The sequence below is a fragment of the Alligator mississippiensis genome, chromosome 8 (assembly GCF_030867095.1).
Source record: "Alligator mississippiensis isolate rAllMis1 chromosome 8, rAllMis1, whole genome shotgun sequence".
Classification (NCBI taxonomy): Eukaryota; Metazoa; Chordata; order Crocodylia; family Alligatoridae; genus Alligator; species Alligator mississippiensis.
Window position 1 is genome coordinate 56530991 of NC_081831.1, and position 21537 is coordinate 56552527.

The 21537-nt window shown below is 43.2% G+C and overlaps 1 protein-coding gene across 1 annotated transcript in view; it reads right to left on the reverse strand.

Annotated features, from left to right (window-relative positions):
• LOC109283280 (connector enhancer of kinase suppressor of ras 2) overlaps nt 1-21537 on the reverse strand; it is a 280861-nt gene that overhangs the window by 55474 nt on the left and 203850 nt on the right. The window contains exon 7 of the mRNA XM_059733119.1: nt 4767-4835. Within this exon, the coding sequence (XP_059589102.1) occupies nt 4767-4835 (69 nt within the window). The remainder of the gene's footprint in view (nt 1-4766; nt 4836-21537) is intronic.

Below are 21537 nucleotides of genomic sequence, written 5' to 3' on the forward strand. Positions count from 1 at the left end.
GAAGAACCAAATCTAAGCTGTTGTTGTTTTCACAATTCAGGTAATTTTGTACATTATAAAGAAAAATGTTAAGGCTAGATCTGCAGTAGGGTTTTGCTCAAATGTCCCAGGTTTGCTTAAGAATGGTGTAGATCTACATTTGGTAGAATCCATTTTATTCTGGTGTACACAGCTTGTAACTTTCCATGAGTATAATGTCTAACGCTGTTCAGGGTGGAATGAATTGAAATGGAGACAGGGTTTCCACTGGTGTAAACCACTGAAAACAATAGAGCTATGCCAATACACTACAGGTTCCGGTTTGATGTAGGCCATACCTAAGCTTAACCAACATAGCAATCGCAAGCTGCAAAAGTGTGGCTAAGCAGAAGGCCCCAAAGCCTGTGTCTGAGCTATCACAATGTGAACCTTTGCAGATGCCTACTAGCTTGGTCAGCAAAGTAAAAAAAGCAAACCCAAAACATACATCAACATGTTTAACAAATCGTAATTAAACAAAGCACAAGGCCTGAAAGAAGACAGTGTAAAAAGAGACATTACATTATATTATGGCTTTATCTTAAAACATTAAAAGTAGTAATTGATGTAACCAAATGTGTTAAATGTTATTGTACTATAATAGATCATTTTTACATGCTTAGATTATTTGTAAAAAAGCAGCCTTGTTAGAGAAGACCATAAGCTAGGGTAAACAAGTAAAAAGCTAGTGTTAAACAGCATTCCACAGTGCAGAAAAAAAGGAGATAAGAAACCCTCGCTTTTACTTTTCCAAAGATGTAAATCCCAACTAATTGACACCTTACAAGTCCATAAGAGATCTGGTTCAAACCAGTTCTAAAAGTTTCAACGTTTCAGAAAAAAAAGAAATTTAAATAAACCACTCAGAGATCATTTATTAGACTATTAAAACCAAGCAACTATAAATATTGGGGATAGGTTAAAAAAAAAAGTGGGCTTTGCTAAAGCTCAATGGGGGCTGGACCCCAAAGTCCCCAGGGGAACAGAGAAGCTTGGCCAATGCAACTGTTTTTTTCCCCCCTGAATCCAAGACTACATAAGCATTGCCTTTAGTGATACAAATAAATCTTTGCTATTGCATCTCCTAATAAAGCTTTCAAGTTGTGACTGGAATGGTTTCACTGGTCATCAGTCTCTTCTCATCCACAGTTGAAATTTAGAGCAACACTGGCCCTTGGTAGTTAAAGTGCCTGTACTCACCAGCTCCTTGTCTCTGTTAGAATTATGAATAGCTGCTATAAATTATGAATAATTATTAATGATTGTTGCTACCAGTGGTGGAAAAGCATTGGTGTTAGGATCCATGTAAAATTTTAGAAGAAAAAAAAATGCTGAGGTTAAGTTTCCGCATTTTCAGGAAAAGCAATTGTTGTTTAGAGAAGAACTTGAAACTACCAATCAGGCAAAATTTGACATCAATGAAACACAGAAGACGACTTTAGAGGTCAATATTTATGTATTAAATAAATGGTAGAGAGATTTCACTCTGCACATTATTGAAAATTTTTCTTTTGGTTATTAGTTCTTTTACTTATTAGTTTCTGTTGAAAGAATGAACTGATTAACTATTACATTTATTAAATAATTAGAAAACAGAGTGCCACTGTACTAACTGTACAATAAGTTGATTACTTATGATATACACTACTAAACTGACATTCCAGTATTATCAGCTCTGATAGAGATCATGCTCTCCAAAGTCAGAATAAAAGTGGATATATTTTTGTATTTTTAAATATGAGACAATAAAGGAGGGAAGACTGGGTGCAGTCAGAAGTATGTGGCTGCATGTATTGCATTTTCTCATAGAGAGCAGAATCTTGAATGAAGAATCTTTAGTGGGACTTTGTTCCAAATAGATATATGTTTAATAAAAATGAATAAGTTATCACAAGAATGAAAAAAGTGGTAGAAAAAGGCAAAAAATGAAAACTTTTATGGTATGGTAAACAACAGAGCAGCAGCCCAAATTTAGCTTTTTTTAGCATCTTCACTGTAGGAACAGGGAACTATTTGCAAGCTCCTGGAAATTCAGATCTGGGCATCTGAATGATGTTGACTTGTCAATATATCAAAAGAGACTTGATAGTAGAGTTCTGAGGACAGGAGACTTTGGTATGGCAATTTATAGTAACAATCAGCATGGGAAGGTCTCTTGGCCCAGAACCAGGAACTGAAACTGGATACTATCAACTTTTTGGTGACTTAAATTGAAATTAAACTGGAACCAAAGATTTATTATGTCAGGAAAGCACACAGAAAAATCATCATCCTTTAAGTTCAAAGAGATCTGTCTAATGACATAAGGACAACCAATTAGAAAGGAAAATACCATATCTGGAGAACAGTTAAGACTACTGTAATTTACAATTTGACAATGTCATTATTGTGGCTAGTGATTTAATTGGTAGAACAGAACTTGAGCTCTTCAAATTTAATTGACAATAGGCTTTGATAATTCTATAGATTGCTTTCCATTACTGCAATGAGTTGTTGTAATTAGCAATCTGTGTGTAGAATTCAATAAAAGATATAAAATGGATTACTGTAACATTTGGTTTATTCAGTTAAATGTCACACATGAACAAAAAGAATAATTAGAAACTCCAAAAATTAAATTTTCAAAGGCAATTCTAACCTCGCTTATTACATTATATATTATGTATATGTATGGCAATTGAGAGCCCAAGCAAAACATGACCTGGGGGTAAGCCATTTCCAGATCTTCCAATAATAATAATACATGACATTGTGATGTGGACAGGACATTGACAGGACACAGAGAGGTGCAGAGACTCATGTTAGATTCCACAGCACAACTAAGATAAAGGAGATGTAGTGAGTTTAACTAGGCATCCTTAGATTACACCCATACTTTGGTGACCATGGGAGCTCAATCATCATTGGATACCCTTGTAGAAAAAATGAAGGAATTATGTATATTATTTTTTCTAAATATAGCAAACACCTACATTTACCTATTTAATATTCAGGGGAAAGGTTCTTCAATAGACACTTACAATTTAAAATTCATTAAATATTAATACAACATTCAGTTTCAGAGATCAAGAACTTGAAAACCATTAAATATTGGTCAGTGGAGCTGTTTGTGCAAATTGGGGCAGAACTCAGCACATGCTGAATATTATGATAAATTATTTCTGTATTTATATATAAAAATGAAAAACTGTTAAGCCATTGCCATATATGGGGTTATATCATTATATAACTTGTATAATCATTATACAGCTATAAAACTGAGGAAAAACAAGGATGATCATGTTTATATGCATGTACATTGTGTCCTGTCGTTTCTTAGATGCCAATCCTGCACACACGCATGCATTTGCATAATATCAAGCAGATGAGTTGTTTTGTTCGCTTCAATGTAACTGTTCATCAGCTTACAAATAAGCATGTGCATAAGAGTGCTGTAACAGGGGGTCTTCCCGGGGCTGGTTAGATGTTGGCCCACCCACCTGTTTTTGGGCTAACTGCTTGCCTCTCTCTCCTGCCACGTCTTGATGATAAATGATTATGATGCTACTCAGGTGGGAGGCTGCCCAATTAAGACCCAATGAGTAGGGATGATATCCCCAGCTCCAAACCTTTCCCTATACTGGGACCCATGCCTCGCAGATGGCATCCCAGGCAGCTAAGCTCACCTGTAATACTTCTCCCCCTCAAGCTGTGGTCCCCTCTCTGGGACCTTTGGCTCCCCCTTAGGACCTGGCCTCACCCTCAGGCCAGTTGGAATCCCAAGCCTCTTGCTCTGGGCATCCCTTGCAGTGGCCCCCCTTGGGTCCTGGCCCCAGCATGGACCAATGTGAGGCTCCATCCAATCAGGTGTGAGCAGCTTGCCTTCTCTCCCTCACAACTCCACTGCATAAAGTGAGCCTCAGACCTCTTAAAGATCTCCCAGGTCTGGGCTTTCACCAGCCAGGACTGTGCAGGGGCTGGAGGTTATCAGGGGCCCCCTACCCTCCTTTCACCAGGGAGGTTCATGGTCCTGGCATTTCCTGGGGCTGCTGTGAATCTGGCAGTCCCGCCAGGCCTGGCAGGGTGCAGTTTTAGGTCATGCCCAGGACCTGGGGCCTCCTCCATCCCCATAGCCCCAGCTCATATGTCCAAGTTGTTCCTGGCCCAAAGAGCTCAGCAGGGAGATGTTCTTCCCCTGCTGGTCAGTCTTAGCTGCCTCCTCTCAGCACAGAGAACTGAGCATTAAATGGCCTCCCTCATCACGCAGGCACCTGCCATTTCCCTGACCTAAAGTGGCAGGCACCAACAATGCCCTGCCACAAGTACCTTGGACTTTAGTTTAGAGATTTCAAATGATAGCACATTAACTTTGTTTTAAATAGCATTTTGTCGGACTAAACTGGAATTGTATTTAGCACATCATTGCAAAGCATTTCTGCACTTTGGATATAAATTCCAGATAAGGAATTTAAAATACATATTTTTATGAAGTAATTGTATTAAAATAAACAAGTAATTTATAACAAAAACCAAAATGTAAAAAATACAGTTGGGAGAATGGATCTTCCAAATAAAATCTCACATCTCAAAAAATTGAATTTTTTATTCATCCTTAGGGGTCTGTTAATCAATCAAACAATTGCTGTCAGACTCCCTGAACACATTTTATTCATTAAAGGGCAAGCAAACGCTTCCACATTTTACAGCAGATAAAACTAACTGCTTAAAGGAATATTTAGCACAAACTGCAGCATCTGCAAAGTACTTACCACAGTTTGATGGTTGACCTGGATCACCTCATCCCCTGCATGAATCTTCTTACACTGGTCTGCAGGAGACTGAAAGGCAAGAGATAACAGGTAACTTGGTGGCTGTAGGGACCAGAAACCAATAGGTAAAAAAAAAGGGAGGGCTATGATCAAGAAAAATCTTCTCTAAAAACAACAGTGAAATTGCGTTTATAAAGGTGCTGCGATTCCTTTTCCAGCCATGTGTGCATACTTACACCATGGGTAGGTATTTTAAAACCCCCTTCACACTAGTTGTAATCTCCACTGAGCTGTAACTGACCTTATGGCTCACCTCCCATTCACCTACACACAATTTAACTTGAAATTGGGTTGCTCTTGCAAATGTGAGATCAGGGTTTCAAACAGTTCAGTCTCAATCCTGGATAAGAATACATACAACTGAATGGGAAGGTTCTGGGCAAGGGATGCTAAAGCTGGTGTCTCCATTTTGTTATTTAAATAAATATAGCTGCATCAAAATGTTGGAAAGCATCAATATAACCAAGAAAAACAAACAAAATAGCAAAACAAAACATCCAATAAAGTTTTAGCTGCGGTGTCTTTCTGAAATATCTGCAAGCTTGACTCTTATATGGACACGGATGACTTGCAATTGAGTAAGCAAGACAAGAGGAGTAGGTAGGCTCCTGGGGAAGTCCCAGGGGGTGACCTGAGAAAAAAGAAGAGAAAAGTCTCTTGGGATCATTGCCCATGTTGGGCAGATGAGACTATTTTTTTTTTTTCTGTTTTATCTAAATGCTTGTTTCATCAATAAATTTTAGGTCAGGCAAAAGCAGGAAATTATGGTATGGTTCTGTCCTTCCTGGGTCTGTGAACTCTCTAACTGACATACTCTTGTTTAACAACATACAGAAAATGGTTTAGCTTTGTTCACAGGCAGCATCAGATTTATCGATTGTAACTGAAAGAACATATTAAGATTTAGATTGCACTGGTATCAGGTAGCCAAGTAGCAGGAGCTCTTGTTCTTGTAAGTCCAAAGTTCTAAGATACAACACAATTAAGTTTATGACATTATTTTGTGATAATCATTTTATAATTTGAGGCTGACTAAAATATAGACTGCAATTTTCTTCTAGAATAATTTTTTCTCAATAATGAATTGAATCCCTGATAAGTGATTTTCTTGGATTTATTTAACATCTCAGATTCAGCAAGGCATTTAGCAGGACACAGGTAACTGCTTTGCTGAATCAGACTAACATAATATAACAGACACAAACAAGTTGTATGCCACAAGCTGTATACAAATACCACAAATTGAGATTAAATAAGGGAAGGAAGTTTTAATATTCCTTTCTAAGGTGTTAGTGCTAAAGACTTTCTTGAACACAGAGGGAAAGAGGCACAGACTAAGTAATATTTTCCTTATGTTTACATGCTCCAGGCTTTGACAGTTATTAGGTGCTCGTGGACTTCAAAAGAAGTAATTAAAAAGTCTACAGTAGCCAGGAATGCAGAAGATATGAAAATCTGTAATTTTTATGCAGTTTTGTACCTCACTGAAATTACAGTCCTTTCTTTTTGAGAAAGCTAGGTTTTGTATCTTATATTATGGGTAGATACAACATGGTCTCTAAGTGAAGTTCTATCACCTTTTCGATGTCTCTAATTGCTCTGTCACATCAGACGTAGAACCATAGGGTGCTTGTATATGTGATGAAAATTGTCTGGTTTTGCGATGTAATTGTGTCATTGTACACAATTGTGTCAGCTGTACATGTCCAGGGATTTTTTATGATTTAGATGTCTGCTATGTTGCAAACTAAACCACATCTGCATGTAGTTTAGTTTGCAATGTAGCTATTTGTAACATTGCAGCCTTTGACAGCTCCCCCCTCCTCCTCCCACCACAGGACAGGCAGACTGAAAGCAGAAGCAGTGAGTCATGGAGTCTGCCCATGTCTCCAGAGGCTGGGGGGTAAGCAGTCCCTAAGTTGCAGAGGGCCCCGGTCCTTCTTTCTGTGGTGGCCCAGGCGGACTGCTAGCAGATGGGTGCTGCCCCAGCTTGGGCTCAGGGAATAGCTGGATCAGGCTAAGTGCTACCTGTGAGCTGGGGCAGCACCACCTGCTAGCTGCCTACCTAGGTGGTCTCAGAGGGTGTTGCTGCTCTGCAGGGAAGGTCCGGGTCCGAGTACCCCCCGCCCCCCTCCCAACTCAGGGCCCACCAGCAGCTTGCTCCCCCAGTTGCAAAAGAGGTGGGCAGGCACTGCAGGGGGGAAAAAAAAATGGATTGGGTCCCTCACCATAACAGGGATGGAAGCCCCTAAATTGAAAGGTGGGTCTTTAATTATCACAGTTAAAAACACACCATTTCAATTTAGGGGGCTAAACCCCCATCATGTGTACAAGTGGTCATAGAAAATTAGGGTTGAAAAGGACCTCAGGAAGTTATCTAATCCAACCCCCTGTTCAAAGCAGGACCATCCCCTACTAGATCATCCCAGCCAAGCCTTTGTGTAGCTGGATCTTAAAAACCTCCAAGAATGGAGATTCCACAACCTCTCTGGGTAACCTGTTCCAGTATTTTGCTACCCTCCTTGTGAAAAGTTGTTTCCTAACTTTCCTTGCTGCAACTTGAAACCATTGCTCCTTTTTCTATTATCTGCCACCACTGAGAACAGTTTAGCTCCATCCTCTTTGGAACCGCTCTTCAGGTAGTTGAAGGCAGTTATTGAACCCCCCATCAGTTTTTTTCTTCTGTTTTAGTAAGGCGTTGAACTCTGTTGGGCACACTGCTCTCTGGTGCCTTTTTGCAAAGTTTGGCTGCCCAGACAAACAAATTAACCTCATTCGCTGCTTCCATGATAACATGCAAGCCCATGTATCAGTGGGTGCTGACTCATCTGATGCTTTTCCTGTAGCCCATGGGGTTAAACAGGGCTGTGTGCTTGCCCCTACATTATTGACTCTGTTCTTGGCTGGAGTGCTAGTAGTTACTGCATGTACTACCAGTACTGGTGTCACCCTAGCAACACAATTTGCAGGGACTTCTAAACCTCCACCAATTCAAGGCCAAAAACAAATCCCAACAAAGTGAAGTAAAAGGTCTACGGCATGCTGACCACTCAGTGTGTCACTCTTTCTGAGAATGACCTGCAACATTTACTGAATTCTTTTGCCCAAACCTATTATGTCCATCACCACCAGAAATAAAATTGAATAGCAGCCAATTAAACAACAGCAAGTCCTTTTGCTACCTAGCTAGCACAGTTCCTGATGAAACCAGCTTTGACAAAGAACTTTCAGCATGCTTAAAGTCAGCTGTCTCAGCTTCTTGTCACCTGCAAAAAACACTATGGACAAGATGGGAAGTCAAAGTGTCTACAAAATGCCAAGTTTACAGGTCTGTTGTGCTTCCCTGCCTTCTATACTTGTTAGAGACCTGTCCCCTTTATCATTGCCATATCAAACAATTAACTGCCTGCAAACAACACCACCTACACAGCATAATGGGAATTAAAATCTGTCTGGGAATTATGCAGTCTGACAAAATCATCAACAACAACGAACTATGACTGGCAGACATGCCAAGCATGGAAGCCATGCTAGCACAGAGGCAAATGATCTGGGTCAGTCATGTCATATGTATGAACAACAATCAACTGCCAGTGAATTTGAAAAAGGGAATAGGAAGGCTGGCTGTCCCAAACTCCACTGCAAGGACTGCATTAAGCTGCGCATACAGTCTGCTAGGTTGGACTTACTCTCCTGGGAGGATATGGCCCACGATAGATGATCTTGGCACTCTGCTATGAAGGAAGCAGAATGAGCAACAGAACATCATCATGCCATCTTGGCCAACAGTAGAAGGGAACGTAGTCACCAACTTGCCCTGGCACATCTGCTGAACCCTACATGTTGAAACTTATTTCCAGTATTAGTAGCAGTTTTACTCAAATATGAGTGACAGTCATTATATTTCAAGTTATATAGTCCTCTCTTCTGCAGACTACATAAGCCCAGTTCTCTAAGCCTCTCCACAGAAGTCATGTTCCCCAGCCCCCTTACTATTTTTGTGGCCCTCTGCTGGACTCTCCAATTTGTCCATATCCTTTCTGTAGTGGGGAGCCCCAAACTGGACACAGTACACCAGATATGGCCTCACCAGTGCTGAATACAGGGAAATAATCACGTCCTTCAATCTACCGCCAACGCTCCTACTAATGCAGCCCAGTATGCTATTAGCCTTCTTTGCAACAAGGGCACAATGTTGGTTCACATTCAGCTTACTGTCCACTTTAACCCTCAGGTCCTTTTCAGCAGACCTGCTGCTTAGCCAGTCAGTCCCCAGCCTGTACTGGTGCATGGGACTGTTCTGTCCTAAGTGCAGGACTTTGCATATGTCTTTGCCAAACCTTGTGAGATTTCTTTTGGTCCAATCCTCCAATTTGTTGAGGTCTCTCCAAATCCTAGCCATACCCTCTAGTGTATCTACTACTCTCCCCAGTTTGGTGTCACCTGCAAACTTACTGAGGGTGCACTCCATCCTATATTCCAGGTCATTGGTGAAAATATTGAACAAAGCCAGCTCTGGGACAAACCCCTGGGGCACTCCACTTGATACCAACTGCCAATGAGACTTTGAGCCATTGACTACTATCCTCTAAGCCCAACATTCCAGCCAGTTTTCTACCCCCTTTATAGTCCATTCTTCCAACTGATACTTCCTTGGTTAGCTTGTGAGAATATTGTGGAAGACCATATCAAAAGCCTTGCTAAAGTCAAGGTATATCACATCCACTGGTCTTCCCTCATCCACAGAGAGAGCCATCTCATCATAGAAGGCAATCAGATTGGTCAGGTATGACTTGCCCTTGGTGAATCCCTGCTGACTTTTCCTAATCTTCACCTTCTCCTCCAAGTGCTTCAAAATGGATTCCTTGAGGACCTGCTCCAGGATTTTTCTGACTGGTCTATGAGGCTGACTTGTCTATTGTTCCCTGGATCCTCCTTCTTCCCTTTCTTAAAGATGGGCACTATGTTTGCCCATTTCCTATTGTCCTGGAGCTCTCCTGATTGCCATGAGTTTTCAAAGATGATGGCCAGCAGTTCTATAATCACATCGACCAACTCCCTTAGCCCCCTTGGGCATGTCCACAAATGCAGGCAAGTGTGCTTGCAGCAGCTCAAATAGAAGCTGTGCAAATTTGAGCCAGGGCTTTTTGCTTCAGTGCAGGTGCCTGGACATGCATTTTGGTATAGGGCAAATTGTGCCACTTGGGGCAAAATAACCCTGGCTGGATTCTCCTGGATCTGCAGCCAGGGGGAAGTAGAGCCTGGGGCCAGCACCTGTCCCCAGAAGTATAAAAAGCTGCCCTGTCAAGTAGCTCAGGGATACTTGCAATCAGGAGCTTCTGAGGCACAGCCAATTGGTACCTGGGGACACTACCCCTTGTGCCAGCTGGACTGCTGAAGCAGCCCTGAGAGTTCCCTGCACCCTCTACCCACTGCAGCAGTCTGGCAGTGGGGGCTGCTGCCTGGCTGTGACCTGCTGCACACCTGCCAGACCTGGATGGGGACTGCACAGCCAGTAGAGGCATCTGCCCCTCTGGGCCAGCTGCCAGTGGGCTGTGGCTGCAGAGTTGGCTTCTGTGCGGCACTACTGCCATATGTGCCCCCTGCCTGGCCATCTGGGCAGCTATCACCCGGAAGATGTTCCCAGTGTGGTGGCCTGCTTTGAACTGTCAAATCATGTCCTCCTGGCCCCAAATGGCCAGGAGGTCAGCCAGAGCCAGATAGGTCCAAGGTGCCAGCTCTGAGCAGGTAGGATTCTGTCACTGGCCTCCCTAGCAAGAATTCTGGTGTTCCCTATTGGAAAACTGAAAAATCCCTGATAAAAAAAATCCCAAAAATCGCTCTGTAAAACACCCTGAATATAAATATATATTAATCTTTTGTTTTAATTGTGGAGAAACATATATATATATATATAGAGAGAGAGAGAGAGAGAGAGAGAGAGAGAGAGAGAGAGAGAGAGAGAGAGAGAGGACAATGATCAGTTGGGCAAAGTTTTATTGATATATCTACAGTGTTAAAGCTATTTGGAAGCCTACCAGTGTCTCTATCATAATAATAAAGTGAATTCTAAATACATTTCATGAATACATGAATATATGTTTTGCTGCCCTCAACAGGGGCTACAGCCCCCCAACAGGGACACGGCTCCCCCTTGGGGTTACAGCCCTCCCAACAGGGGTTGCAGCCCCCCTACAGGAGCTACAGCCCCCTACAGGAGCCAAATGGCCCCCACAGGGGCTACCACCTCCCATGCAGGACGCACGTGCCCCCCCCACCCCCCCTGCTTGCTCCCCCAGCACCCTGGATAGCTGCCCCACCTGGCCCCATCCTCTGCTGGCTCCTGCAACCCCCCCCCCGATGGCTGCCCCTCCCAGCCTCACCCCCAATGGCTGGCCTGCCTGGCCGCATCCCCCACTTTCACCGCTAGCCCCCAATGGCTGGCCCCCCACCACAGCCTCATGCCCCTTAAAAAAAAAAAAAAAAAAGCCTCCACTCACTGCAGTAGCAGGAGCAGGAGCAGAAGCAGGAGCAGGGGGAGTTCCAGGGCCTCCTGGCAGATCCCTCCTGCACAGCACAGGGCAGTGAGGGGCACCAGGACCCAGGCTGGGGCTGCTGGGGCTGTCACCCCACACTGCGCTGTGTGTGGGGGGCCCAGTGACCCCCAACAGCAGCTGGAACTGCCAGTAAGTGTGGGGGGTTGGTTTTTTTAATTTCCTGAGATGCTGTGGAGGTGGGGGGCAGGGATCAGGGGAACTCAGGAGGCTGGGGAGGGAAGGGGCCAGGTGGGGCAGGGCTCAGGAGGGCAGGTGGGCAATGGGGCCGGGCAAAGCAGGGATTGGAGGGGCTTAGGGGGTAGGTGGGGGATGGGGCCAGGTGAAGCAGGGATCGGGGAGCCTCGGAGGGACTCAGGGGGCAGGTGGGGGATGGGGCCAGGTGGGGGTCCCCCCCATGATCCCCTCCTCCACCCCCCTCAACCCCTTACTTACTGGCACTGGAGCTGGGGTCCAGCCAGCCTCTAGTTGCCTCAGGGCATGGTCAGGGACTGCCCTGCCTCACTTTTTTTCTCTGCCAGGTTTTTTGACCCCTGGATATCCTTTTATACTTTTGCTTTCATCCAATTTGGATGAAACTTGCAGGGATGGTAGCCTCTGCTAAGAGAATGAAACCTGCAAAGTTTCAAGAATATCAGTGCAGGGGTTTGGGGGAGACTGCACCCCAAATTCTTGAAAGCCAAACTCATGGCACGGCTGTGTCACACCACAGGAGGGTGAAAACTGCAGGGCTGGTAGCTCTTACTGAGGCCACAACGCCTGCCAAGTTTCAAGAAGATCAGTGCAGGGGTTTGCGAGGAACTGTACCTCAAGGTGCAGACAAGCAAAACTGGTGCCATAGGTGACACTGTGTGCATTAAGGCGCAGTGGGGTGACAGCTGCAGGGATGGTGGCCCCTGCTGTGATGCCTGCCAGCTGCCTAGGAGATTGGTGCAGGGGGAGTCTGGGGGCCTGCACCTCTGGCTGCTGACAGGCAAAACTCCTGCCAAGACTGTGTCTATCTTTGGGCAGTTGATTGTCTGTATTCATTCATTCCTCTCCTTAGCCTGGTTTTGTAGGTGCTAATTGATGCTCGGTAAGTCGTTATGTAGTAGCTAGGTCCTGTGTATTGAGCTGGTCCCTGAGTCCCTGGTGCCTGAATGAATCATGAATGATTGACTGGTAACTGGTAACACAGCAGCTTAGCAGCCAGGCCTGCAGTAGTGTCTCCCAGACCCCAAGACAGACACAGTCAGTCTCACAAGCACCCATGGCATGAGTTTTTCTTGTCCGCAGCTTGATGGGCAGTTTCTCCAAAATCCCTGTACCAATCTTCTTGAAACTTGTCAGGCTTTGTGGCCTCAGTAAGAGCTACCACTCCTGCAGTTTTCACCCTACTACGTTGTAATGCCTAGACGTGACAGGAGTTTTGCTTTCAAGAATTTGGGGTGCAGTTGCCCCCAAACCCCTGCACCGATCTTCTTGAAACTCAGCAGGCTTCATCCTCTATGCAGAGTCTACCATCCTTGGAAATATTATCCAAATCGGACAGAAAACAACAAAGCTATAGATATGTTATTATTTCCCTATGATAACCTATGGCTGGATCTCCAAGGCGGCTCCAAGATGGCTTTGAAGCTCTTCAGAAGCTCTGAACCGCTTCTGGAAGCCTAACGAGGCCAGCGCTTTGACCTGGATGTGCTGTTTTGGACCCTGAAGCGTCTGAAGCTTCTGTGGATTCCAAGCTCTGTCTGAAGCCTCACACAGCCCTAGCTGAAATGTCTATGATGCTAACCAGTATTGTCTCCACATACTCGCCTGTCTGGCTGTATCACCTGTAGAATCTTTTTTAAATTTAAATTGCAAACTATTTATGGTAAGGACCATATTTTGTTCTATATTAGCACAACACCAAATACAATGGGTTCCTGTGACTAAGCTCTTAAGTGCCAGAATAGTACAAAAAATAAAAACAGATTGGTAAAAGGAGGCCAAAGACACTGTGACAGGCCATGGAAATTGAATCATTCATGGCAGAAGTACCAATTAGTGAGGAGGATGGAAGATGATTGCAATGATCCCTGCAAATACAGCTATGGCAGATAAATATGGTAGAAGAGGGGAGTCTGATCTAGTTCATGCCATTTTTTAATGATTAGTAGAAGTGCAAGAATCAGTACCACAGATTTAGTCAATTGATCAAAATAATAATTTATGGAATGCATATAAATAGTGGACAATGGCTCAAATGTACCAGTTTTCAGGGCAGATTTGCTAAAAATAGAACTGAAAAACTTACTAGATCTCAAAATGGAGTCAGTAACTGGAAACATACCTGTCCAAAAACTGGTATTTGAATTTGAATGGAATGTTATCTGGAATTTGAGCAAGCAGTCTGAATAAATAAGGCAGTGGACAATGTAATACTTGTTTTAGATTCCCTTATGGTCTACAGCAATGTAATAAATGCAGGACGGGTGCCTAACAAATTCAGTCTGTGGGGATTCCCTTTAAACACGCGATTCAAGTAAATCAAATGATGTGTAGGCAATTTGGTTCACTGTGAACAAGCTGTCTTTCTTCCAAGGGCAGAAATTGTAATAGCAGCTACATGCTGTGGTACCACTCCAGCCAAAGGAAGTAATGAAAACTTGCTTTGAGATGTAGGGTTTTAAAATAATCTTAGCTGCTAATGGTCCTGTGAATCTGAAGAAAGAATAGTTACATGTTCATTTGCTGAATATTTATAATACTGTAAACAGTAAATAGTAAAAAAAAGAAAACAGGTTGCAAAATGTGAACCAATAAATCTAGTAAATCTAGTAAAGGCTATCCTTTCACAGTATCTGATGAAATGAACTCAAGTTTATGAAACCTTATACTCTGTGGCTAGGTACAGACAGTACACTTATTGCATGTTAAGCATGCAGAAAGTGCTTTACGGCTGTAACAGAACAGATGTTCATGGCACATAAAGTACTTTAAAAATGGTGGAGCCTGCTCTAAGCTAACCCTTGATGGATATGGTATCAGACTAAAGCACAATAAAGTTAGAGCACTTTATTGAATGTCTGTACCATATCCTGTTGTGCGTCAAGATAGGTTGCATTCACCCAGCATCTCAGGGGCCCCTTGCTGGGTAGGCAGCTAGCCTTGGTCAGTGTTTATCTGCTCTGGGTAAGTACCAGCCCAGCTCTCCCCACCCCCAAGCTGTCACAGAGAGGAGACAGAAAAGGCTCTGTCTCCTATGTGCATGGCCATGCAGGGGAACAGAGCTCCCGTGCTGTGTCTCCCCACCCCAGATTGTTGGGTCAAGTCTTGGGGGGGTGGGGGGAGCTGGGCTGGGTCCCACACTGTGTGGGCTCCCTTCCCCAACCCCCGGTTCCTGACATGGCAAAAAGCTAGGCTGGCCAGCTTCCCATGCTGCAGCTTCTCAATGCATCTGTCAAGAGGGTGGGGAGGGAGGGAGCTCCCCAGCCATATGGGGCCACCCTCAGGTTGCTGGTTTGCGCATTTGGCATGGGAGCTTCCTTTTCCCTCTCCCCCACACCAAGGTGCTGCTGCCAGTCCCCGCCTGGCAGGGTGCGTTGTGGAGAGGGGCCACTTTGGTAGCCTCCCAAGAGGTGCTTTTTAAATGTGTTTTTGAATGTCTGTACTTAGGCTATCGGTATCTTATTTACTTAGTCTGCAATAGGGGAGGACAAAGTCTGGCTCATGGGCTGGATCCAGCCACGCATCAGACTTTTCCTGCCCCAACCAAGCTGCCCCCACTACAAGATCCCAGCAGCTCCGGAGCAGCCCCCAGTGCTGCTGCATGCCCTGCCAGCATGGCTGGGGCCAGTGTCCATGGCAACCCCAACTTTGTGCTATCACAGCACAGCTTCAGCTGGGATCTCCATGGAGACTGGTCCCAGACATGAGGGCAGGGGCTTCTGGGAAAAGGAGTCTGGCTGCTGGCTGGATCCACCATTTTGCCCACCCCAGTCTATAAGGTACCTCTTAGGGCTGTGCAAAGCTTCGGGTGCTGATTTGATTCAGAGGAGATTAGGCCCATCTGCCATAAGGCCGCATCCCCCACCCACTCTCCCAGCCCCATCAATGGCTGCCCCACTGAACCCCAGTGTCTGGCTCTTAAAAAAAAAAAGAAAAAAGGCCCACACTCATCAGATGGTGCAGCAGCATCAGGGGCTCTGGGGGCTCATGGCAGATCCCCCCACGCAGCATGGGGCAGTGCGGGACAGCAAGGATCACCCCCCAACACCTGGCAGGAACTGGTGAGTGTAGAGCTTTTTTTTTTTTTAAAGAGCCGGGATGCTGGGGGTGAGAAGTGCAGCCATTGATGGGGCTGGGAGAGTGGGCAGGGGATGGGGCCTGATTGATTCAGAAATTTGGCCTATTTGGTGGTGGCCAAATCTCCAAATCAGATTCACCCAAATTGATTCAGGACAGTAATTCGAATCACCGGATCAAATCGCTGTCCCCTGAATCAGCAGCGAATACTAGTCACTTCGCACAGGCCTAGTACCTCTCCTGCCTTTTGCCTAACTTCAGCCTAACATGGTTAACTAGCTGTCTCTGCTCAAGGAAATTAAATGCTATTTCTCTTTTAGACAGTTTGTTATACTTAGACTCTACCTTGGCACAAAAGAATATCTTGTTGTCTATTAAAGCTGTTTGATATACAAAAAGATGATTAAAAAGTACACTGAAGCTGAATAGAGCTCAATAAGTCCCCAAATATTTAAGAAGAGTATGTGCAGAGTTTTATAGGACTCTGCTTCTATTACATAGTTAAATTTTAGATTTGCCAATACTGCAAAACTGCTGCATACATTGGGCAAGAAAAACAAACTGCTTCAGTAGTCAGGAGAGTGCATTTGCAGAGCTGAAAAAGGCTCTTCTGACTGCTCATGTCTTGGCCCATACATTTCAAAACCTCTTTCATATTAGAGATAGCTGATCATACTAATGGATTGTGAAACAATAGTGACACAATAATATTACGGGCCTGAGATTGTGCTACTTTATTATACATTTTTAAGTTCTTTGAAGAAAAAAATATTGTACTGCCTAAGAACCTTAGGCTGGGAGTGATTAAATCTGTGGACCAGCTTCACTGTTACCGAAAGGGAGGAAGTTTGTTGTCAAGACAGACCATCTATTCCTTCAACACTTTTTCAGATTTAAGAATCCAGTCTGTAAAAAGACATCTACTTTGTTGTGGGCCTGATTGTCCCATGGTTGTCCTGATTGTGTGGCATGTAGATTTACATTTCATCCAGCACATTAAGACAGAAAAGTATATAGGGAATGTGGGACTGAACAGAAGGCCATTGGGGGCAATCTATAGCAACACCACACAATGGAGATGAGCTTCATGGACTAAGGTAGAGAGGTATTTCAAGGCAACTTAGAGAGGTGCTGTTTGTTAGAACACATCATATTATAACAAACAGGGTATGGAGATGCTCACTAATAGATGTAAGAACTAAAAAGGAGCTGATATTAATAGTGATCAAATTTCAAAAAGCACACATTAGGTTCAAATAAAAGAAAAAATATTCCAAGGAAGCAGGAAAAAATTAGACACTGACAAATTTAAAAGCTCAGTGGCATGCTTGGTATGGTATACCTTCTACACAGAAATTAGAAACAGATTTGCTGCCCTAGAAAAAGAGGACATTGACAACATAGAACCAAAAGATAAGCTTGATATATGCTGACACTGCAAAGGAAATACTAACAATACAAAACAAAAACAGAAAAGAATGGATATCTGACAAAACATGGAAGACAGCAGAAGAAAGAAGAGTGTTAAAAAACCAGAACAAAGGGCACTTGTACACATGATTTATTTGTGTCACACTTTACATGGACAGGGTTTTTTGTGATTTAAATGAGTTTGTTATGTTGCAAACTAAATCACATCCATGTGTAGTTTAGTTTGCAACATAACTAGCTGTAATCTTGCAGCCTTTAATATGGCAGCTTGCACCCTGGCCGCAGGATAGGCAGGCTGAAGACAGAAGAGGAAAGGGGCCTGATCCTTTTTTTTCTTTTTCATAGAGCCTGCCTGCCTCTTCTGCAGCTGGCAGGTAAGCTGCCAGCAAGCTGAGCAGCCCCTGAGTTGTGGGGAGTTGTCCTTCCCTTTGCAATGGTGGCACCACTCAGGTCCACCCGGGTGGACAGCTAGCTGCCCCAGCTCAGAGGCAGCACCCACCATATCCGACTCTTCCCTGAGCTTGCTGGCACTTCTACTGCACCATACACCATCCCTGCTGCTTTCCTGCTGCCTGGAACCTCTCAGGAATAGGCTGGCTTGCCCCTGGGGCAGTGCAGGCAGGTGGCAGGAGAGCGGCTGGGTGTGCTGGTGTCTGGAAAAGGTGGATGGTGAACATTTTAAAGAGGTCTTTGGCCATAGTGAAGCAAAAACCGAGAGATACAGCAGCAGCTGAAGAAGACCTACCTGTAAAAAAGAGACCTAATCAATGCAAAAGACACTGCAAAGGCATATAAGGTAATAAAAAAGAGAAAAGCTCTAAAATAGAGAACTAGATAAAGCAGACACCCAAGACTCATCTGAATTTTCTATTGACTATGCAATTAGATCTGGGAACAGGAAGCAATAATAAATGAATGAAAGTCCTGCTGAAAAAAACTGCTTAAGAAAGGAGATTTCATGGCATCTAAGAACTGGAGAGGTGTTACATTACTTGTCATAGCAGATAAAATATTCTATAAAATCCTGTTGAACAGGATGCAAAATATTCTAGACACTGTGTTTAGAAAAGAACAGTCTGGATTCAGATGGGGGAAAGGATACAGAGATTCAGTTTTAATATTGAAAACATAGTCAAACTAAACTTAAAATGGACTCCATTTTATTCCTGGACTTTGAGGATTTTGGAAAGAATATTTATTCTGTATCCTGGGAAGCACTGTGGAAAATATTACACAGCTATAAAATTTCCATCAAAATAGTAGACATTAAGGCTTCCCTTGTATTGTAACAATTGATGTTATTAGCACCTTGAAGTAATACCAGGACTCAGACAGATGCATGCTTTCACCTGTGCTGTTTTCTTAGAAATAAACTGAGTAATGAACAAAACCGCTAAAGGGCAGCAAAATACAAGCATAAAATAAACAACAAAAACTGAACTGGGACAACATCCATTTGCTGATGATATCTGCCTTCTTTCCAACAAGAAAGCACATGTGTAAACAAAAACACACTGAGCACAAATGTAAAATGTACGGTACTCAATGAGAAGAAAATGAAACACCTGTTAGAAGAGATAGATAAATGTATGTGCCTGGCATTCAAAATCAATGTAATAGGACAAGGAGACAAGGATATAGAGAATCATTAACAGAAAGGAAGAACAGCATTTATGCAACCAAACTATATTAAAAAGGTCAAAGGAATATAGCCTTGGAACAAAAATCAAACTTTTCAAAAGTCATGTAAAAGCCTTACTGCTATATAGTGACAGAAGCTGGAAAATGAAGAGAGTCATGGGAAGTAGATAAATATTTTATATGTGGTACCCATAAAAGAATCCTGCAAATTTTCTAACCATAAAAGATATCAGAAAGACAAGCAGAAGAGGGGACCAAGACAGAAAACAAAAATTATGGAAAACAAGAACATAAATGGAGGTGGATAGGTTACATATTAAGAATGGGGGATGAATAAATCCCTGAACAAGTGATATTTTGGAAACTAACTGGGAGAAGGAAAAGGGGAAGACTCAAAGAGACACAAATGAAGTTAACAGAGAAACAAATGAACACATTTGGAATAGGACGGTGGGGTGGAGATGCTTCCTTGTAGGTTTCATATGCCACATGGCATGAAAAACATTAAGCAAGGAAGCAGAGAAGGGGTACTATGTCCAAAATTATGTAGATAGTCCATAGGGATTTGGGTCCCTGTTTCTCACCAGGATCTGAGATAGTGGCTATCGTGGATGATGGGAAAGTTACCTAAGAGTTCTGCCTATAAGCTGGGGCATGAATTTCTTGTCCCTAAATTGCAGATAGTTCTCTTATAGAAAGCCTAGCTAATTGGCTCTTTTTAAAAAAACCGAAAAGCCATCTGGGCTTGTTATGACCAAACAAAACCTAAAGAACTGTTTTTGCTTTACTTTCAACCTCAGTCTTCTGAGCTAGGGGCAGAAATTACACATAAACTGGTATAAGTGATTGGAAACCGGTTCAAATTGTAACACAACAGAAATTCCATGCACAAAAATGCTTTCAAAATGGCTGAAACAGGTTTAAGATAAACCTGGATGGATGTAGTATCAAACTTAACTGATTTAGGTTAAATCAGTTTATTGAACTTCTGTCCCAGATCCACTCCAGATTCAAGTTAACTTACAGTCCCCCAGTATCCCAGGATGCTTTGAACCTCCCCTGCAACCCACCCTTGCAGGGTGGGCAGGCTAGCCTTGACCTAAGCTGTCTGCTCCAGCCAAGCAGGGAGGCATGCTCTAGCACCCCCTGGCTTCTGGCATGTGGCTGCATTTCCAGAATTAAAAGTAAATGTCTGTTCATTTGCTTATTGGTTCAATCTATTCAGCTTAGACTAACCTGTGAAGGTTGAATTGGTTTAGCCTCATGCTTTTTTACTGTCTGCATTTAGCCCTGATGTCGTAGGATAATAGGAAAGCAGGGATGTAAAAAGACCTCAAAATGTCATTTAGCCCAGCTCCTTGTTCAACACAGGATTATTTGCAACTAAACCATCCCAGTCAAATGTCTGTCTAACCTGGTCTAGAAATTTTCCAGAAATAAAGATTCTACAACCTCTCCACATAGCCTGTTCCAATGGTTAATCATCCTTATAGTGAGAAAATTTGGCCTAATCTCCAATTTAAAATGTTTATGCTGCATTTTGAAGCTATTGCTTCTAGTCATATCCCCTACAAGAACAGAGAATAATCTATCTTCATTCTCTTTATAAGTACACTTCAGTTATTTGAAGATTGTTATCAAATCCCCCCTCAGTCAACTCTTCTTCAGACTAAATAATCCTACTTTTCAGCCTTACCTCTTAAGTCACATTTCCCAGGATCCAATGATTTTTGTCACTCTCCACTGGATTCTAATTTGTCCACATATTTCTAGAAGTGTGTGGCCCAAAAGGGGATACAATACTTCAAGTTGCCTTCTATCCAACAAGGAAGTGCAAGGCATAGCCATTACTGAACTGGTATACTTTAACTGTATTAGCCCCATGGACCATTATGCTCACAAGGACCTTTTCTTTTTTAACTTAGATGTAGGCAGGGCTGTCCCTAGGGAGCGGGGGGGGGGGGGCGGTGAATCAGGATGATCGCCCTGGGCCCCATGCTTTGGGGGGCCCTGTGGAACTGGGCAGAGTGGCCGCAGTGACTCCATGCCGCCTCCGGCTTCACATCTGGCCACTCGCTCCCCTGCTCCCTGCTGCCGCTGACTTCCTTGCATCCAAGAACTTATTGATCGAGTTTTCAGAGGAGATAAAACTGGAGGAGCAACAAGCTCTCTGGAGGATATGCTGAGAATTCAAAAGAATCTTAGTAACTTAGAAGACTGGATTAAAAAGAATGAGATTCAACAAGGACAAAATGGAGGATGCTCTATCTAAGGAAGAAAAATGCATAAGCAAAGTATGGGGAATAATAGGCTAGGTAGTAGTGATGCCAAGAAGGATTTGGGAGTTGTTACAGACAACAAACTCAACAAAGGTGAAGCTGTTGCAAATAAAGCAAATGCAATTTTGTACCACATTAACAAAAGGATTGTATGCAGGGCACAGGAGATGGTAAATACTACTCGGAGGTGGTTAGGCCTCTGCTGGAGTAATGTGTGTAGTAATGGACACTACATTTTAAGAAGGATGTAAAGAATCTAGAGGTGAGCAACAAAGATGATAAAATGGTTGGAATACAAGTTATACAAGGAAAACAGTGCTTAGTTTGGGAAAAAGAATATTATGGGGAGCAGGGGAACATGGCAGCACTTTTAAGTATTTGAAAGTTTGCCATAAAAAAGAGGGAAAACAACAACAACAAAATGGGATTTAGATGAAATGTCTTTAAAATAAATAAATAAAACCTCCACCTTTCTAATTGTAAAACCCATAAAGCATTAGGGAAGTTACAGAATCTCCTTCATTGGAGGCTTCCAAG